This window comes from Macaca fascicularis, chromosome 9 (genome assembly GCF_037993035.2).
Source record: "Macaca fascicularis isolate 582-1 chromosome 9, T2T-MFA8v1.1".
NCBI classification, from domain to species: domain Eukaryota; kingdom Metazoa; phylum Chordata; class Mammalia; order Primates; family Cercopithecidae; genus Macaca; species Macaca fascicularis.
The window spans coordinates 127750515-127764279 of record NC_088383.1 but is presented as its reverse complement, the minus strand read 5'-3'; the positions used below and the strand labels follow the sequence as shown (position 1 = coordinate 127764279).

The following is a 13765-nucleotide window of genomic DNA, read 5'->3' as shown; positions in this document are numbered from 1 at the left end:
GTCGCGCCTCCCTTGTCAGTTCCCTGCCAGTCGAGGCGGGGCGAACCTCTGCCCTGTTGCGTGGGAGTGACTCACAGCTCCCGCCCCTTTTGGCTCCGCTTTCTTGCGGCCAGTCCCTCGCACCACGTGCCCTCCTGGCCGCGCCCCCAGCTGCCCTTTCCAACTGCCTGTTGGAAGCCGCTGTAAAATGTCGTGAGGAGCGCCGCTGCTTTACGGCTGCCTCTCCCAGACTAGAGCCCCGGAGCGCCCACCGCCGTCAGCCGCGTCTCCAAGCTAGTCGGCCCCGTGGAGAGCAAGAGACCCTGCGCACCGCAGCCCTCTCCGCTGCGCCCATTCCTGCCCCCGGCGATGTGAGCTCGGGGAGGCAGCGGTGCCCGCTGGCCCGGGGTTGAGACGGGCGGCAGGTGCCTGTGAGGCGGGCGGGTGCCGGGGGCCAGCAGGATGGAGGAAAGCATGGAAGAGGAGGAGGGGGGCAGCTACGAGGCGATGATGGACGACCAGAACCACAACAACTGGGAGGCTGCGGTGGACGGCTTCCGGCAGCCCCTGCCACCCCCACCGCCCCCCTCTTCGATCCCGGCCCCTGCCCGAGAGCCTCCAGGGGGGCAGCTGCTGGCGGTGCCCGCGGTCTCCGTGGACAGGAAAGGCCCCAAGGAGGGGCTCCTGATGGGGCCGCCGCCACCGCCTGAGGCTAATGGGGTGATCATGATGTTGAAGAGCTGCGACGCGGCCGCCGCCGTGGCCAAGGCGGCCCCCGCCCCCACCGCCAGCTCCACCATCAACATCAACACCTCCACCTCCAAGTTCTGTGAGTCCAGCCTTTCCCAGCAGCCTTGGCTTTTCTCCACCTCACTCGGACGCCGTATCCACCCCCTCTTGGAGAAAGCCCCGCTTCCTTTGTTTCAGGCCTCGGTCTTTCCTCTTCTCCCGTCCCCCTTCGCCTCCGTGCCTCCCTCCCCCTCACCGTCCCCTCCCCCTCATTTGGTGTCTGCGGCCAGCGCCTGAGCGGCCCTGGCTTCTTGTATTACCTGGTCTAGAGAGGCAGCCTGGTACACACGGAGCCCCAAGTTCTACCAACGCGATCCCTATCACAACTGGCAGTCTCTCAACATTGGGAACCGCTTTTCGCACCCGTCTTCTCTTGAAGTTTCACCCTCAAAGTGAGGGGAAAAGAAGGCTGCCTGAGTCTCGTTAGGGAAAGGCCTTCAGTCTTTTGCAGCCAGAGAGTAAAAAGAAACCTGGCAACTTGTGTTCTTGTGCTTTTGGCTAGGCCGTGTTAAACAAGTCAGGACTTTGAAAGTTGACCTATATCTACACCTCGTTCCTCTTCTGTGTTACACCTTTGCATCCTGCTAGGGTAATGTGTGAGTTACTTTCCTACGCGGTGGCAGCTCCGACATTGTTTTGAAGCTAATAATGCATAAAATCACTCTTCAGAGCTTACACTCATAAGAATAAGCCTTTCAGGATGGGTTATGTCTTGTGTCCAAACCCAAGATTAGGTTGCATGTTGAACTTTATGTTAGTGATCTGTCTTAACGCTCAATTGCAAGCAGAAAGATTTAAGACCAAAATCTGTTTTGTAATCCGAAACTGCCTCTGACCAGGATGTATGTATGCTTCCATAGCTAGGAAAAGAATGTGCTTTTACTTTGGGGGGGGTGTGTGTGTGTGTGTGGTGGTGGTGGTGATAGGATGTTGAAAATGAGATGTGACCATCACAGCCAGGTTTTTCTCTCCTATTACTAACTGCAAGTTTTGAATGGCATCTGGTAAGCAACTGGAGAGTTCATTTCTAGCTACTAATTTTATCAAGCTGTACTTGTCCAGTTAGCTGTGCAGAGAAAATATTTGCCTTGATGCAGATAGTCGGAATCTTACACACTGTGTGTGGGAACAGCGTGTAATTTTATTTGCCTCAAGATACTGCCTTAGTCAAAGACATTGATATGTAGGTTTGGTAAAATTTATATACGCTTTGTCTCCTTATTCATGATAATCATGTTTGTATTGTATAGTTTGTGTGTTGAAGGCTGTGTTGTGGAACCAGACCTTCTGTAGAGTGGCAGAATGACTTCACCTGAGTCATGAAGGAAGCTTGCTTTAGTAAAGTTCATTTGAAGAGTTCAAAAAAAAAAAAAAAAAAGCATAAAGTTAGGAACAGAAATCAGTAAAATTGAGAACAAAAGGATTTGTCACACCAAAAGATTATTTTTGTGAAAAGTTTAGTAAGCTAGGCAGACCTCTGATAAAATCGACAAGAAAAAAAGATGCCAATAAATGAAAAATGGAAAATAACTACAAATATCAGATAAAAAAAGAACGTTGTGAACTTAGGCTGGTAAATTTGAAAGCCTAAATGACAGAATTCTTAGAAAACTATTAAATGTGAAAATTGGTATCAGAAGAAATATCTTGAACTAATAAACTGAAATGGTAAAGATCTCCCTTTTTAGAAGCTCTGGATCCAGATACTCTGATGAGTTCCATCAGACTTTAACACTTAATTCTTTTTGCAAGTTGTCCTGGAAAATGGTGAGAAAAAACACCAAGTTCATTTTATGAGGCTTGTGAAATCTTGATTCTAAAACAGATAAGGACGTGTAAGAAGAGAAAATTATAGGTCTGTTTTACTTAGATAGAAATGAAAATACTGCAAAAAAATACTAGCTCATCAAATCCAACAGTGTGTTAACAGTCGTGATCCATAGAGTTAATCCTAGAGATGTAAGCGTGATTTAACGTCTACTTTGTCGCTCTGGAAGTACAACTATTCCACTGAAATCAGGGAACCCCTTTTAATGGCAGTATTGCCCATCTTTAACCCAGAATTACAAGGGACAACCACCACAGCATTTTTTTCAGTAATTATATTTAATTATTTATATATTTTTCAGTTGGTGAAGGACCTTCTCAGAGCACAGTTTAGGGAGTAAGAGTGGGTTAGAACATGACAAATTCATATTCCTTTCTTCATATGTCTGGACTCATTTCTCCACCTACTAAGGCATTTCTATTCTGACCACCTCTTCCTGACTCTTCTTCCTTTTCCTCTCCTCTTTTTCCTTTGTGTCCATTTTCTTCCTCCACACCTCTTCTCCTTCTCTTCCGTTCAATAGAGTGTACCCATTTTAGGTGTGCAGTCTAATGCATTTTAACCCATGTTTCCGTCTGGCGTGGAGTTTGATTTTACCCTACTAATAGCTAAAAGGTAGCCTATTACAATTAAAGGTTGACTATCCCTCATCCGAAATGCTTGGGACCACAAGTGTTTGGGATTTCAGATTTTTTTGGATTTTGGAATATTTGCATTATACTAAATGATTGAGCATCCCAAATTCAAAATCCAAAATTTTCCAATGGACATTTCCTTTAAGCGTCATATTGGTGCTCAAAAAGTTTCAGATTTTGGATTTTTGGATTTAGAATTCTCTACTTGTATTACTGGGCGCTGCTGACATAAGCTGGGGGACTCCTGGGTGAGAGATGAAGGAATTTATTTTTCTTACCGTAGCACACAGCATGAGAATTGCTATATTTGCATAGGTTCTCCCTTGCCCCAAGTCCCAAGAGGGTGACATGCTATGGCCAAGATGGATGCTCTCTCAGTGGTTTTGTGTTGCAGCTGAAGAACATCAAACTTGGGGAATCCACTACTTTTATAGAAAGCAGTAGCAAATCTGCTCTTTGTCTAGGGGGAGATGTTATCTCGTCTTTCAAGGTTACCAGGTACAGAATGGCCCAGGTTCAAGAGTGATTGGTCATGGCCTTGCATTCCTGGCATACTCAGTAAGACATGTGGGAGTGCGTGTGGCCCACGGAGGACTGTCCAGTGGTAACAACAACAACAACAACAACAACCACCACCACCACCACCACCACAACAAGATAACAGTTCTGTCACCCTGAAATACTTCCCTATGTCTCTCTCTCTCTCTCTTTTTTTTTTCTTTTGAGACAGCATATCACTCTGTCGCCCAGGCTGGAGTGCTGTGGCACAATCTTGGCTCACTGCAATCTCCGGCTCCCGGGTTCAAGTGATTCTCCCACCTCAGCCTCCCGAGCAGCTGGGATTACAGGCACACAGCACCACGCCTAGCTTATTTTTGTGTTTTTAGTAGGGATGGGGTTTCACCATGTTGACCAGGCTAGTCTCGAACTCCTGGCCTCAAGTGATCCACATGACTCGGACTCCCAGAGTGCTGGGATTACAGTTGTAAACTACCATGCTCCGCCTTCGCTGTGTCTCTTTGCAGTCAGTTAACCCTGCCTGCTTCCCCCAGCCCCAAGCATTCCTACTGATCTGCTTTGTGTCACTGTAGGATTTCATATAAATGAAATCATACAATGTGTATTGTTTTGTGCTTAACTTGTTCCTTCTTATTCTGTTCTTGAGATTCTTCCATGTTCTCACATATGTCAGTAACTTATTCTTTTTTCTGGCTGAGGAGTAGTATTTTTTTTTTTTGGATATCCCAAAGTAGGTTTTTTCTTTTTTTTTTTTTTTGATTTACCAAAAAATCATTAATTTGTTGGTCATTAGTTTGATCATTTAGGTGGTCTCTGGTTTTGGCTGTTATGAACACAGCTGCTGTAAACAACCATGTACAAGGTTTGATGTGGGTAAAGGTTTCATACAAGTGGAATTCCTTGCTTATATGTTATTAACATAAACTTTATGAGAAACTGCCAAACAATTCTTTAGGGTGGTAGCACCATTTTACACTCCCATCAGCTGTATATGACAGCTCCAGTTGCTCCACTTACTTAATTGGCACTTGTGCTGGTTAGGTTCTGCATTCTTGGTATTGACAGTCTTTTAAAGTTTAGCCTTTCTAGAGCATTGGTCCCCACCAGGGACCAGTTTTGTGGAAGAGACGATTTTTCTGTGGACTGGGGGATGGTTTGGGGATGAAACTGTTCCACCTCGGATCATCATATCTTAGAGTCTCATAAGGAGCGTGCAACCTAGATCCCTTGCGTTATAGGGTTGGCGCTCCTTTGAGAATTTAATTCCTGCACTGATCTGACAGGAGGCGGAGCCCAGGTGGTAATGCTCACCGGCCCACAGCTCACCTCCTGCTGTGTGGCCTGGTTCCTTCCAGGCCACCGACCGGTTCCCACGACCTGGGGTTGGGGACCCCTGTTCTAGAGGATAAGTGTAGTATCTCTTTGTGTGTTTACTTTGCATTTCTCTTTTACATGTGCCGTTGTTTTTTTCATGTGATCATTTGCTTGCGTTATAATTTTGTTTGTGAGCATCGGCTCACATCTTTTGTTGTTTGTCTTAATGTGTGTAAAGAATTCACTGTAAGTTTTGGATACAAGTTTTGTCAGGCATGTATTATTACTGTTTTCTCTCTCTGGCTTGTCTTTTTTTTTCCTTAATGGTGTCCTCTGAAGAGTAGCTGTTTTTTAATTTTGATGATGTCTAAACTGTCAATTTTTTCTTCTCTGGCTGTTGCTTTTTGTATCCTAAGAAATATTTGTCTGCCCCAAAGTCAAGATATTTTCTGTATTTTTTCAAGCAGTTTTATGGTTTTAGCTTTTATGTTTAGGTCTGTGATCTGAATTACGAGTTGATATCTTTATAGTGTGAGATAAGGATTGAGGCTCCTTTTTTACATATGGATATCTAATTGTGTTGGTACTATTTGTTGAAAAGACTATCCTTTTCTTACTGAGGCAACTTTGTCAGAAGTAACTGATCATGTATGTATGGGCGTCAGTTCTGTTTCATTAATCTTACTTAGTCCATCATATTTAGGATTGTTGAATATCTTCTTGATGAATTGACTGTTTATCATGATGGAATGTCTGTCTTTATCCTTGTTAATGTTCCTTACCCTAAAGACTACTTTTACTTGTAGGCATTCTAGGTTTTTTTTAAAGGATTGTTGTTTGCATAGTGTATTTACCATCATTTTACTTTTATTTGTGTAAAGTACATTTCTTGTAGACAGCATATGGTTAGATCTTGCTTTTTTAAAATCCAGTCTGACAACCTCTGCTACCATTGTGTTTAATGTAGTTACCAATATGGTAGGGTTTAAATCATACTGTCTTGCACTTTTGTTTACTCTTTGTCCATCTGTTATTTTAAAAATCTTCCTCTTTTCCTGTCTTTTTTTTTTTTTTTTGGAGATGGAGTCTCGCTCTGTGGCCAGGCTGGAGTGCAGTGGCACGATCTCAGTTCACTGCAACCTCTGCCTCCCTGGTTCAAGTGATTCTCCTGCCTCGGCCTCCTGAGTAGCTGGGATTACAGCCCTGCACCAACACACCCGGCTAATTTTTGTATTTTTAGTAGAGATGAGGTTTCGCCATGTTGGCCAGGCTGGTCTTGAATTCCTGACCTCAGGTGATCTGCGCACTTTGGCCTCCCAAAGTGCTAGGATTACAGGCGTGAGCCACTGTGCCCAGCCCTTTTCCTGTCTTCTTTTTTGTTATTTTTATGATTCAGTTTTGTCTCCAGTTTGGCTTATTAGGATGGTTGTTTTGCTCTTTGGGGGTTACTCTAGGATTTATGATTATGAAAGTTTTACTTATAACAGTCTACCTTTAAATAGTGTTAGACTACTTATAATATAAAAACCTAATAGCGGTATACTTCCATTTATCCACTCTTGTCCTTTATGCTATTGTTGTACATTTTACTTTAATATGTCATAATTCCCCAAACACACTGTCATTAATTTTGCTCAAAACAGTCATTTATCTTTTTTTAAAAGTTGGAATAAGCCAGGCATGGTGGCTCATGCCTGTAATCTCAGCACTGTGGGAGGCTGAGGTGGGTGAATCACGAGGTCAGGAGTTCAAGACCAGCCTGGCCAACGTGGTGAAACCCCGTCTGTACTAAAAATACAAAAATTTGCTGGTTATAGTGGTGCGCGCCTATAATCCCAGCTACTCAGGAGGCTGAGGCAGGAGAATTGCTTGAACACAGGAGGTGATGGTTGCAGTGAGCTGAGATCGCACCATTGCATTCCAACCTGGGCAGCATGACGAGAATCTGTTCCCATCCTGGCCCCCCAAAAAAAGTTGGAATGAAATTTATGTAACACACAATTAATTATTTTAAAGTGAACAATTCAGTGGTATTTAGTACATGCCCAGTGTTGTGCAACTACCTCTGTCTATCTAGTTCCAAAACATTTTCATCAACCCAAAATAACATTCCATGCCCGTTAAGCAATTAGTTCCATTTCCTCACTTCTCCCTGCCCCTGGCATCCACCAGTTTGCTTTCTGTCTCTATGGGTTTACCTATTCCAGATCATTGTGTGTGTGTTTTGTTTTTGTTTTTGTTTTGAGACGGAATTTCGCTCTTGTTGCCCAGGGTGGAGTGCAGTGGTGTGATCTCGGCTCACCGCAACCTCCACCTCCCGGGCTCAAGTGATTCTCCTGCCCCAGCCTCCTGAGTAGCTGGGTCTACAGGCATGCACCACCATGTCCGGCTAACTTTGTATTTTTAGTAGAGATGGGATTTCTGCCATGTTGGCAACGCTGGTCTCGAACTCCTGACCTCAAGTAATCCGCCCGCCTCAGCCTCCCGAAGTGCTAGGATTATAGGCATGAGCCACCTTGCCCAGCCTCCAGATATTTCATATGAATGGAATCATACTGAGATTTCTTTGAAATAACAATAAACTGGAGTGTAAATCTTTCGTATTTACCCAGATAGTTGCCATATCTGTCCCTCTTCTTTCCTTTGTGTAGATGGAAGTTTCCACCTCTTATTTTTCTTCCCTCTTTAGGGAAGAAAATATTTTTATAATGTAGTTATATTATACATTTTTTTCTTATATTTTAAATATTTTTTATAATGTAGTTCTTTAATATTTCTTATAATGTAGTTCTGTTGGCCTTCAATTTATTCAGCTTTTGTCTGCAGAAATCTTTATTTTATCTTCATTTTCTAAGGATATTTGCTGGATGTAGAATTCTAGCTATACAGCTTTTTTTTTTTTCTTCTATAAGCACTTTAAAGATGTCAAGATGTCTTTCCATTGTCTTCTGACCTGCATTGTTTCTTTTTTCTTTTCTTTTCTTTCTTTTTTTTTTTTTTGAGACGGAATGTAGCTCTCGTTGCCCAGGCTGGAGTGCAGTGGCGCGATCTCAGCTCACTGCAACCTCCACCTCCCCGGCTGAAGCGATTCTCCTTCCTCAGCCTCCTGAGTAGCTAGGACTACAGGCACACGCCACCACGCCCAGTTAATTTTTTGTATGTTTAGTAGAGATGGGGTTTCACCGTGTTAGCCAGGATGGTTCGATCTCCTGACCTCGTAATCCACCCGCCTCAGCCTCCCAAAGTGCTGGGATTATAGGCGTTGAGCCACGGTGCCTGGCCACTATCACAGTTTAAAAAAATTTTTTTATTTTGAGACAGAGACTCACTCTATCTCCCAGGCTGGAGTGCAGTGGTGTGATCTTGGCTCACTGTAGCCTCTGCCTCCTGGGTTCAAGAAAATCTGGTGCCTCAGCTTCCTGAATAGCTGGGATTACAGTCATGTGCCACCATGCCCGGCTAATGTTTGTATTTTTAGTAGAGACAGGGTTTCACCATGTTGGCCAGGCTGGTCTCAAACTCCTGATCTCAGGTGAGCCACTGCACCCGGCCTTATTGTTTCTTTAATAAATGTCTGTATAGTCTTATCTTTGTTTCTCTCTATTTATGTCCCTTTTTTCTCTGGGTACTTTAAAAATTTTTACTTAATCTTAAGTTTTCAGCAATTTTTTATGTTCTTTTTTGATGTTTATTTTTTGAATTTGTGGGGTTTTAGAATTTGTCAAATTTGGAAAATTATTCATTATTTTTTGTCAGAACCCCCCTGCCACTAGTTACACATATGTTATATCACTTATTATTGTACCATGTGTCACTGAGGTTCTTTCTGTTCATTTTCGTAAAGATTTTTATTTGTATTTTTTTTACTCTCTGTGCTTTAGTTTGGATAAATTTTAATGCTATGTCTTTACGCTGACTGATGTTTTCTTTTTCAGTATCTAATCTGCTGTTAATCCTGCTCTTAATCAGTGAGAGCTCCAAGTGTTTTTAATGCAGGCTGACAGTCCAGGTTTCAGTTAACCAAGCAAACTGTTAAAACTGTACCCAGCTTCTTGAAGTAGTATAGTGAAAAAAGAATCTTTAGTAAGTGCATTCCTTTTAATGACTTGTCTCATCTAAAGTTCTGTCTTCATTATTCAGCACCTTCCGAATCCATTCCCACATGTATTCCCAGATTTCTGCTGTATAATGTATTAAAGTCTTATAGTTCTTTTGGAATGTAAGCTGTCTCCTATTTATTGAGGGTTGGTACTTATTCCCTTGGGAAATCTGATTCTAGTTAGAGATCTAGAGACAGTGAGTTCTGCTTAGAGAGAGAATCTTTTTTGTGAGGTTTCAGGTAATAATATGGCAAGGTCTTCAATCAAGTAAAGTTAGTCTCATGTTGGGAAGGAGGGGTGTGTAAGCAGGGTTTCATGAGGTCAGGGTTTTCAGATTGATCGTACTCCACCAAAATGGCCCCGTTTGTGCTGGGATTACAGGAGTGAACCACTGTTCCCGGCCAAACTTCAGGATCTTATTGGAGATCTTGTCTTGCTATTTTTTGACCTGCATCATATAAAATGATGTTGATGAAACTGTAAGAGAAAGCCATTTTAATGTTTACTTAAGGCCCAGTCCCAAATCTCTAAAGAAATTGAATACTGTTTATTTACCGTAGACCGTATGTATTCACATTGTAAACTGTTAAGCACTATGTAAAAGTTGATTGTTGATATCCTTTTATGGTATGTCTTGACAGGGCAAACTGGCCTTTCATTTTTCTTCCTGCTTCTGTGGACATTTGGTTATTAACCTCTATAGATAAAGTTGAATAGATCTGTAATATGTAGTTGCAGGTATGCTGATTCATCATCTGAATGGCATTTTATTAAGTGTTCATTGTATGCCAAAGTAATATTTTAGCCTCTGGTAATGAAGAGACACAGTTTAATGTGGGAGATGACAGAAAGATAATTATGATACATTATGATTAAATGCTATAAAAGAGTTATGTATTTGGTAGCATTCAGGAAAGAGAGTCTTTATAAAAATGAATAGAAGTTGGCCAGGAGGATGGGGGTGGGGATGGGGAAGCTGGACTGGAAGAGACTTCCTTGCAGAGGGGCAGCCTGTGCCAAAGACCCAGAATTGAAATTATTTTTGGAATACAGAGTATGAGGAGAGAGTGGCACAAATTAAACATGGATAGATAGAAAAGGCTAGATAGTGAAGGACCGTGTTAGAGGAAGGATTTTCTTCTGTAGTAATGGGAGGTTTCAAGGGAGAAATTTGCTTTAGTGTGTTAATTTAGAGCGGAGAGAGAATGAAGGCCTAGAGGCTAGTTAGGGGTGTTAAAATTTCTGTAGTCTAGACAAAGATGAAGACTTGAACGAATACAATTTTACAAGACAGGAGGTTTAGGATTCAATTTGGAGATATTTAGGGACTAGAATCTACAAAATTTGGGGGGTGAGGGAAGGAAGATGAAGATTAAAGATTGCTGGTTTGGATGACGGGTAGCTGTCAGTGCCTTTGACCCAGATGTGAAGGAGTAAAGGTGTGAAGTGAGGGTGTGTGTGTGTGTGTGTGTCTGTCTGTCTGTCTCTTTTAAGGTGTCTATGGAACAGTCAGAGAGGTCCAGAGGCAGTTGGTAAATTCTGAGTTTTCTCATTTCCTTTGCCTTAGAATATTGGAGATACTATGAAACAAAATTTATCCTGAAACAAAAATTTAATTTCAATAGATTTTGCTTTTCCATTTCTGAGGATTTGAGATTCACCAGACTCTTTGTACTTAAAAAACAAAAACAGTACTTTGCTCTTATTAAAATAATACAGGTTTATAATTTTAAAACTCAAATTATGCAAAAAGACACATAATGAAAATCAGTGGTTCCTTTCCCTACCCCTTCCCATTCCTAGACCTGTTACTCAAAGTCAGTCATTTAATTACGATTCATTTAGCTGTTTCTTCTGGTATTAGCCACACATTTCAATGTGGTGATATTGTTACTGCTTAATTTATCATTCTTATATTGTCTATTGACTTCCAGGATTTAATTCTTTTATACCTCTAACATACCTTACCTTTCTAGTTCTTTTACTATCACAGTTTTGTTTTGTTTTGTTTTTTTTGAGATGGAGTCTTGCACTGTCATCCAGGCTGGAGTGCAGTGGCATGATCTTGTCTTATTGCAAGCTCTGCCTCCCAGGTTCACCCCATTCTCCTGCCTCAGCCTCCTGAGTAGCTGGGACTACAGGCACCTGCCACTACACCCAGCTAATTTTTTGTATTTTTGGTAGAGATGGAGTGCAGTGGTGTGATCTCGGCTCACTGTAGCCTCTGCCACCTGGGTTCAAGAAAATCTGGTGCCTCAGCTTCCTGAGTAGCTGGGATTACAATCATGTGCCACCATGCCCGGCTAGTTTTTGCATTTTTATTAGAGATGGAGTTTTGCCATGTTAGCCAGGCTGGTCTTGAACTCCTGGTCTCAAGCCATCTGCCTGCATTGGCTTCCCAAAGTGCTGGAATTACAGATGTGAGCCATTGCACCCGGCCACAATTTGTGGTTTAATCAGTAAGCCATATTTACATTATAGCTATGTAAATATTTACTGAAGGGCCTAAAGTGTACTCAGTTTACATTTTATTTTACATAGAATGTTGTTAGTTGCCTGATTTGTATTGGCATAATTATTGTTGAACTTAGTCTTTTTTTCTTTAAGATGGAGTCTTGCTCTGTCACCCAGGCTGGAGTGCAGTGGTGTGATCTCAGATCACTGCAACCTCCGCCTCCCAGGTTCAAGCGATCCTCCCACCATAGTCTCCTCAGTAGCTGGGATTACAGGTGCATACCACCACACCCAGCTAATTTTTTTGTATTTTTAGTAAAGACGGGGTTTCACCATGTTGGCCAGGCTGGTCTCGAACTCCTGACCTCAGGTGATCCACCTGCCTCAGCTTCCCAAAGCGCTGGGATTACAGGCATGAGCCACCGCACCCAACTGAACTTAACTCTTAAAACTTCTCAACAGCTTCGTTTGATTCACCATGTACCTGGCACTGGTGTTTTTGAAATGCTCGAACAAATCAGCTTTTGTTTTTGTCTGTCTGTGAAGCTTAGTCCTCTTGTTTCTGTTTATTGCTTAGGGCCAGTGCATAGTTGCCACTCAGGGACTTCCCGGATACTTGGAATGATTGCTTCTTCGTCTTCATTTTTATTGATGAATTTCCAAGTATGTGTATAGAGCATATCTTCTAGTCATTTCCTGAGAGTGTGTGGATAAAGTTTCAGGTCTTGGCATATCTAAAAATGCTGTTTTCACACTTGATTGATAGTTTGGGTATATAATTCTTAACAGAAAATAACTTTTCCTTGGCATCTTAAAAGTATTGCTTCATTAACTTTAAGCACGCATATTACAATGGAGAAGTCAGGTGCCATTCGTTTTTTCCCCTTGAGAAAATTTCTGAGATTTAAAAAATATTAATGTGTTAATATTTCTCTCCCTTTACGTTTTCTTTATTCTGTTTTCTCTGGAATTACTGGTAGTCAAATGTTGAATTCTGTTTTGATCTTCTAAGTCTGTTAACCACATTTTGCTACATCCCCTTTCTCATAAAGCTGTGGGAGATTTTCTTGGTGTTGTATTTTTAACACTGACTTTTTTTTTTTTTTTTTTTTGAGACGGGGTCTCCCTCTGTTGCCCTGGATGGAGTGCAGTGGAGCAATCTCGGCTCACTGCAAGCTGCGCCTCCTGAGTTCACGCCATTCTCCTGCCTCAGCCTCCCGAGGAGCTGGGACTACAAGCGCTCGCCACCATACCCGGCTAATTTTTTTTGTATTTTTAGTAGAGATGGGGTTTCACTGAGTTAGCCAGGATGGTCTCGATCTCCTGACCTCGTGATCCACACGCCTTGGCCTCCCAAAGTGCTGGAATTACAGGCGTGAGCCACCGCGCTCAGCCTTTTTTTTTTTTTTTAAGAGCACTTGGGGCTGGGCGCGGTGGCTCACGCCTCTAATCCCAGCACTTTGGGAGGCCGAGGTGGGTGGATCACAAGGTCAGGAGATGGAGACCATCCTGGCTAACATGGTGAAACCCCGTCTCTACTAAAATTACAAAAAATTATCCAGTTGTGGTGGCACGTGGCTGTACTCCCAGCTACTCTGGAGGCTGAGGCAGGAGAATGGCGTGAACCCGGGAGGCGGAGCTTGCAGTGAGCGGAGATCGCGCCACTGCTCTCCAGCCTGGAGACAGAGCGAGACTCTGTCTCAAAAAAAAAAAAAAAAAAAGAGCGCTTGGATTGCTTGTTTTTTATGACACGGTTTTTAATTTTTATCTTACCTTTCTAAATGTAGTAATTATAGTTTTTAAACAAGTTCTATTCTCTGGATTATCTTTGTTTTTAGCTTTTCAAATTTTGTTTTGATCTCTTGTCCGAGACTTTCTACAAATCTTTCGTGATTCTTAGTTGTCTATTCATATTTAAAAGTGAAAAAAGATAATTGCTAGCTCTGTGTTTATAATGAGCCTTGTCAGGTTGAAGTGTTGGGCTTCATGTTTGTTAGGCTGATTGAATGCAGGGCTGCTATTTTGTTGAGGAACTGCCAAATACTAGTATGTGAATGTCTTTTCTCTGGGACTGTTTAGTTTCTCTAGAGAAGGATCTTCCACTCTTGAGAGAATGGCAGAGTGGATAGGTGGAGGGGGAAGCAAAG

General features: G+C 42.4%; 1 protein-coding gene across 2 annotated transcripts in view; it reads left to right on the top strand.

Annotated features, from left to right (window-relative positions):
• Positions 1 to 207: 207 nt before the first annotated feature.
• The window catches only part of CACUL1 (CDK2 associated cullin domain 1), a 71388-nt gene continuing 57830 nt past the window's right edge, over positions 208 to 13765 (top strand). For both annotated transcript variants that reach the window (XM_005566558.4, XM_045361617.3), the window contains exon 1: positions 208 to 808. In XM_005566558.4, the coding sequence (XP_005566615.2) occupies positions 442 to 808 (367 nt within the window). In that variant the 5' untranslated portion in view covers positions 208 to 441. The remainder of the gene's footprint in view (positions 809 to 13765) is intronic.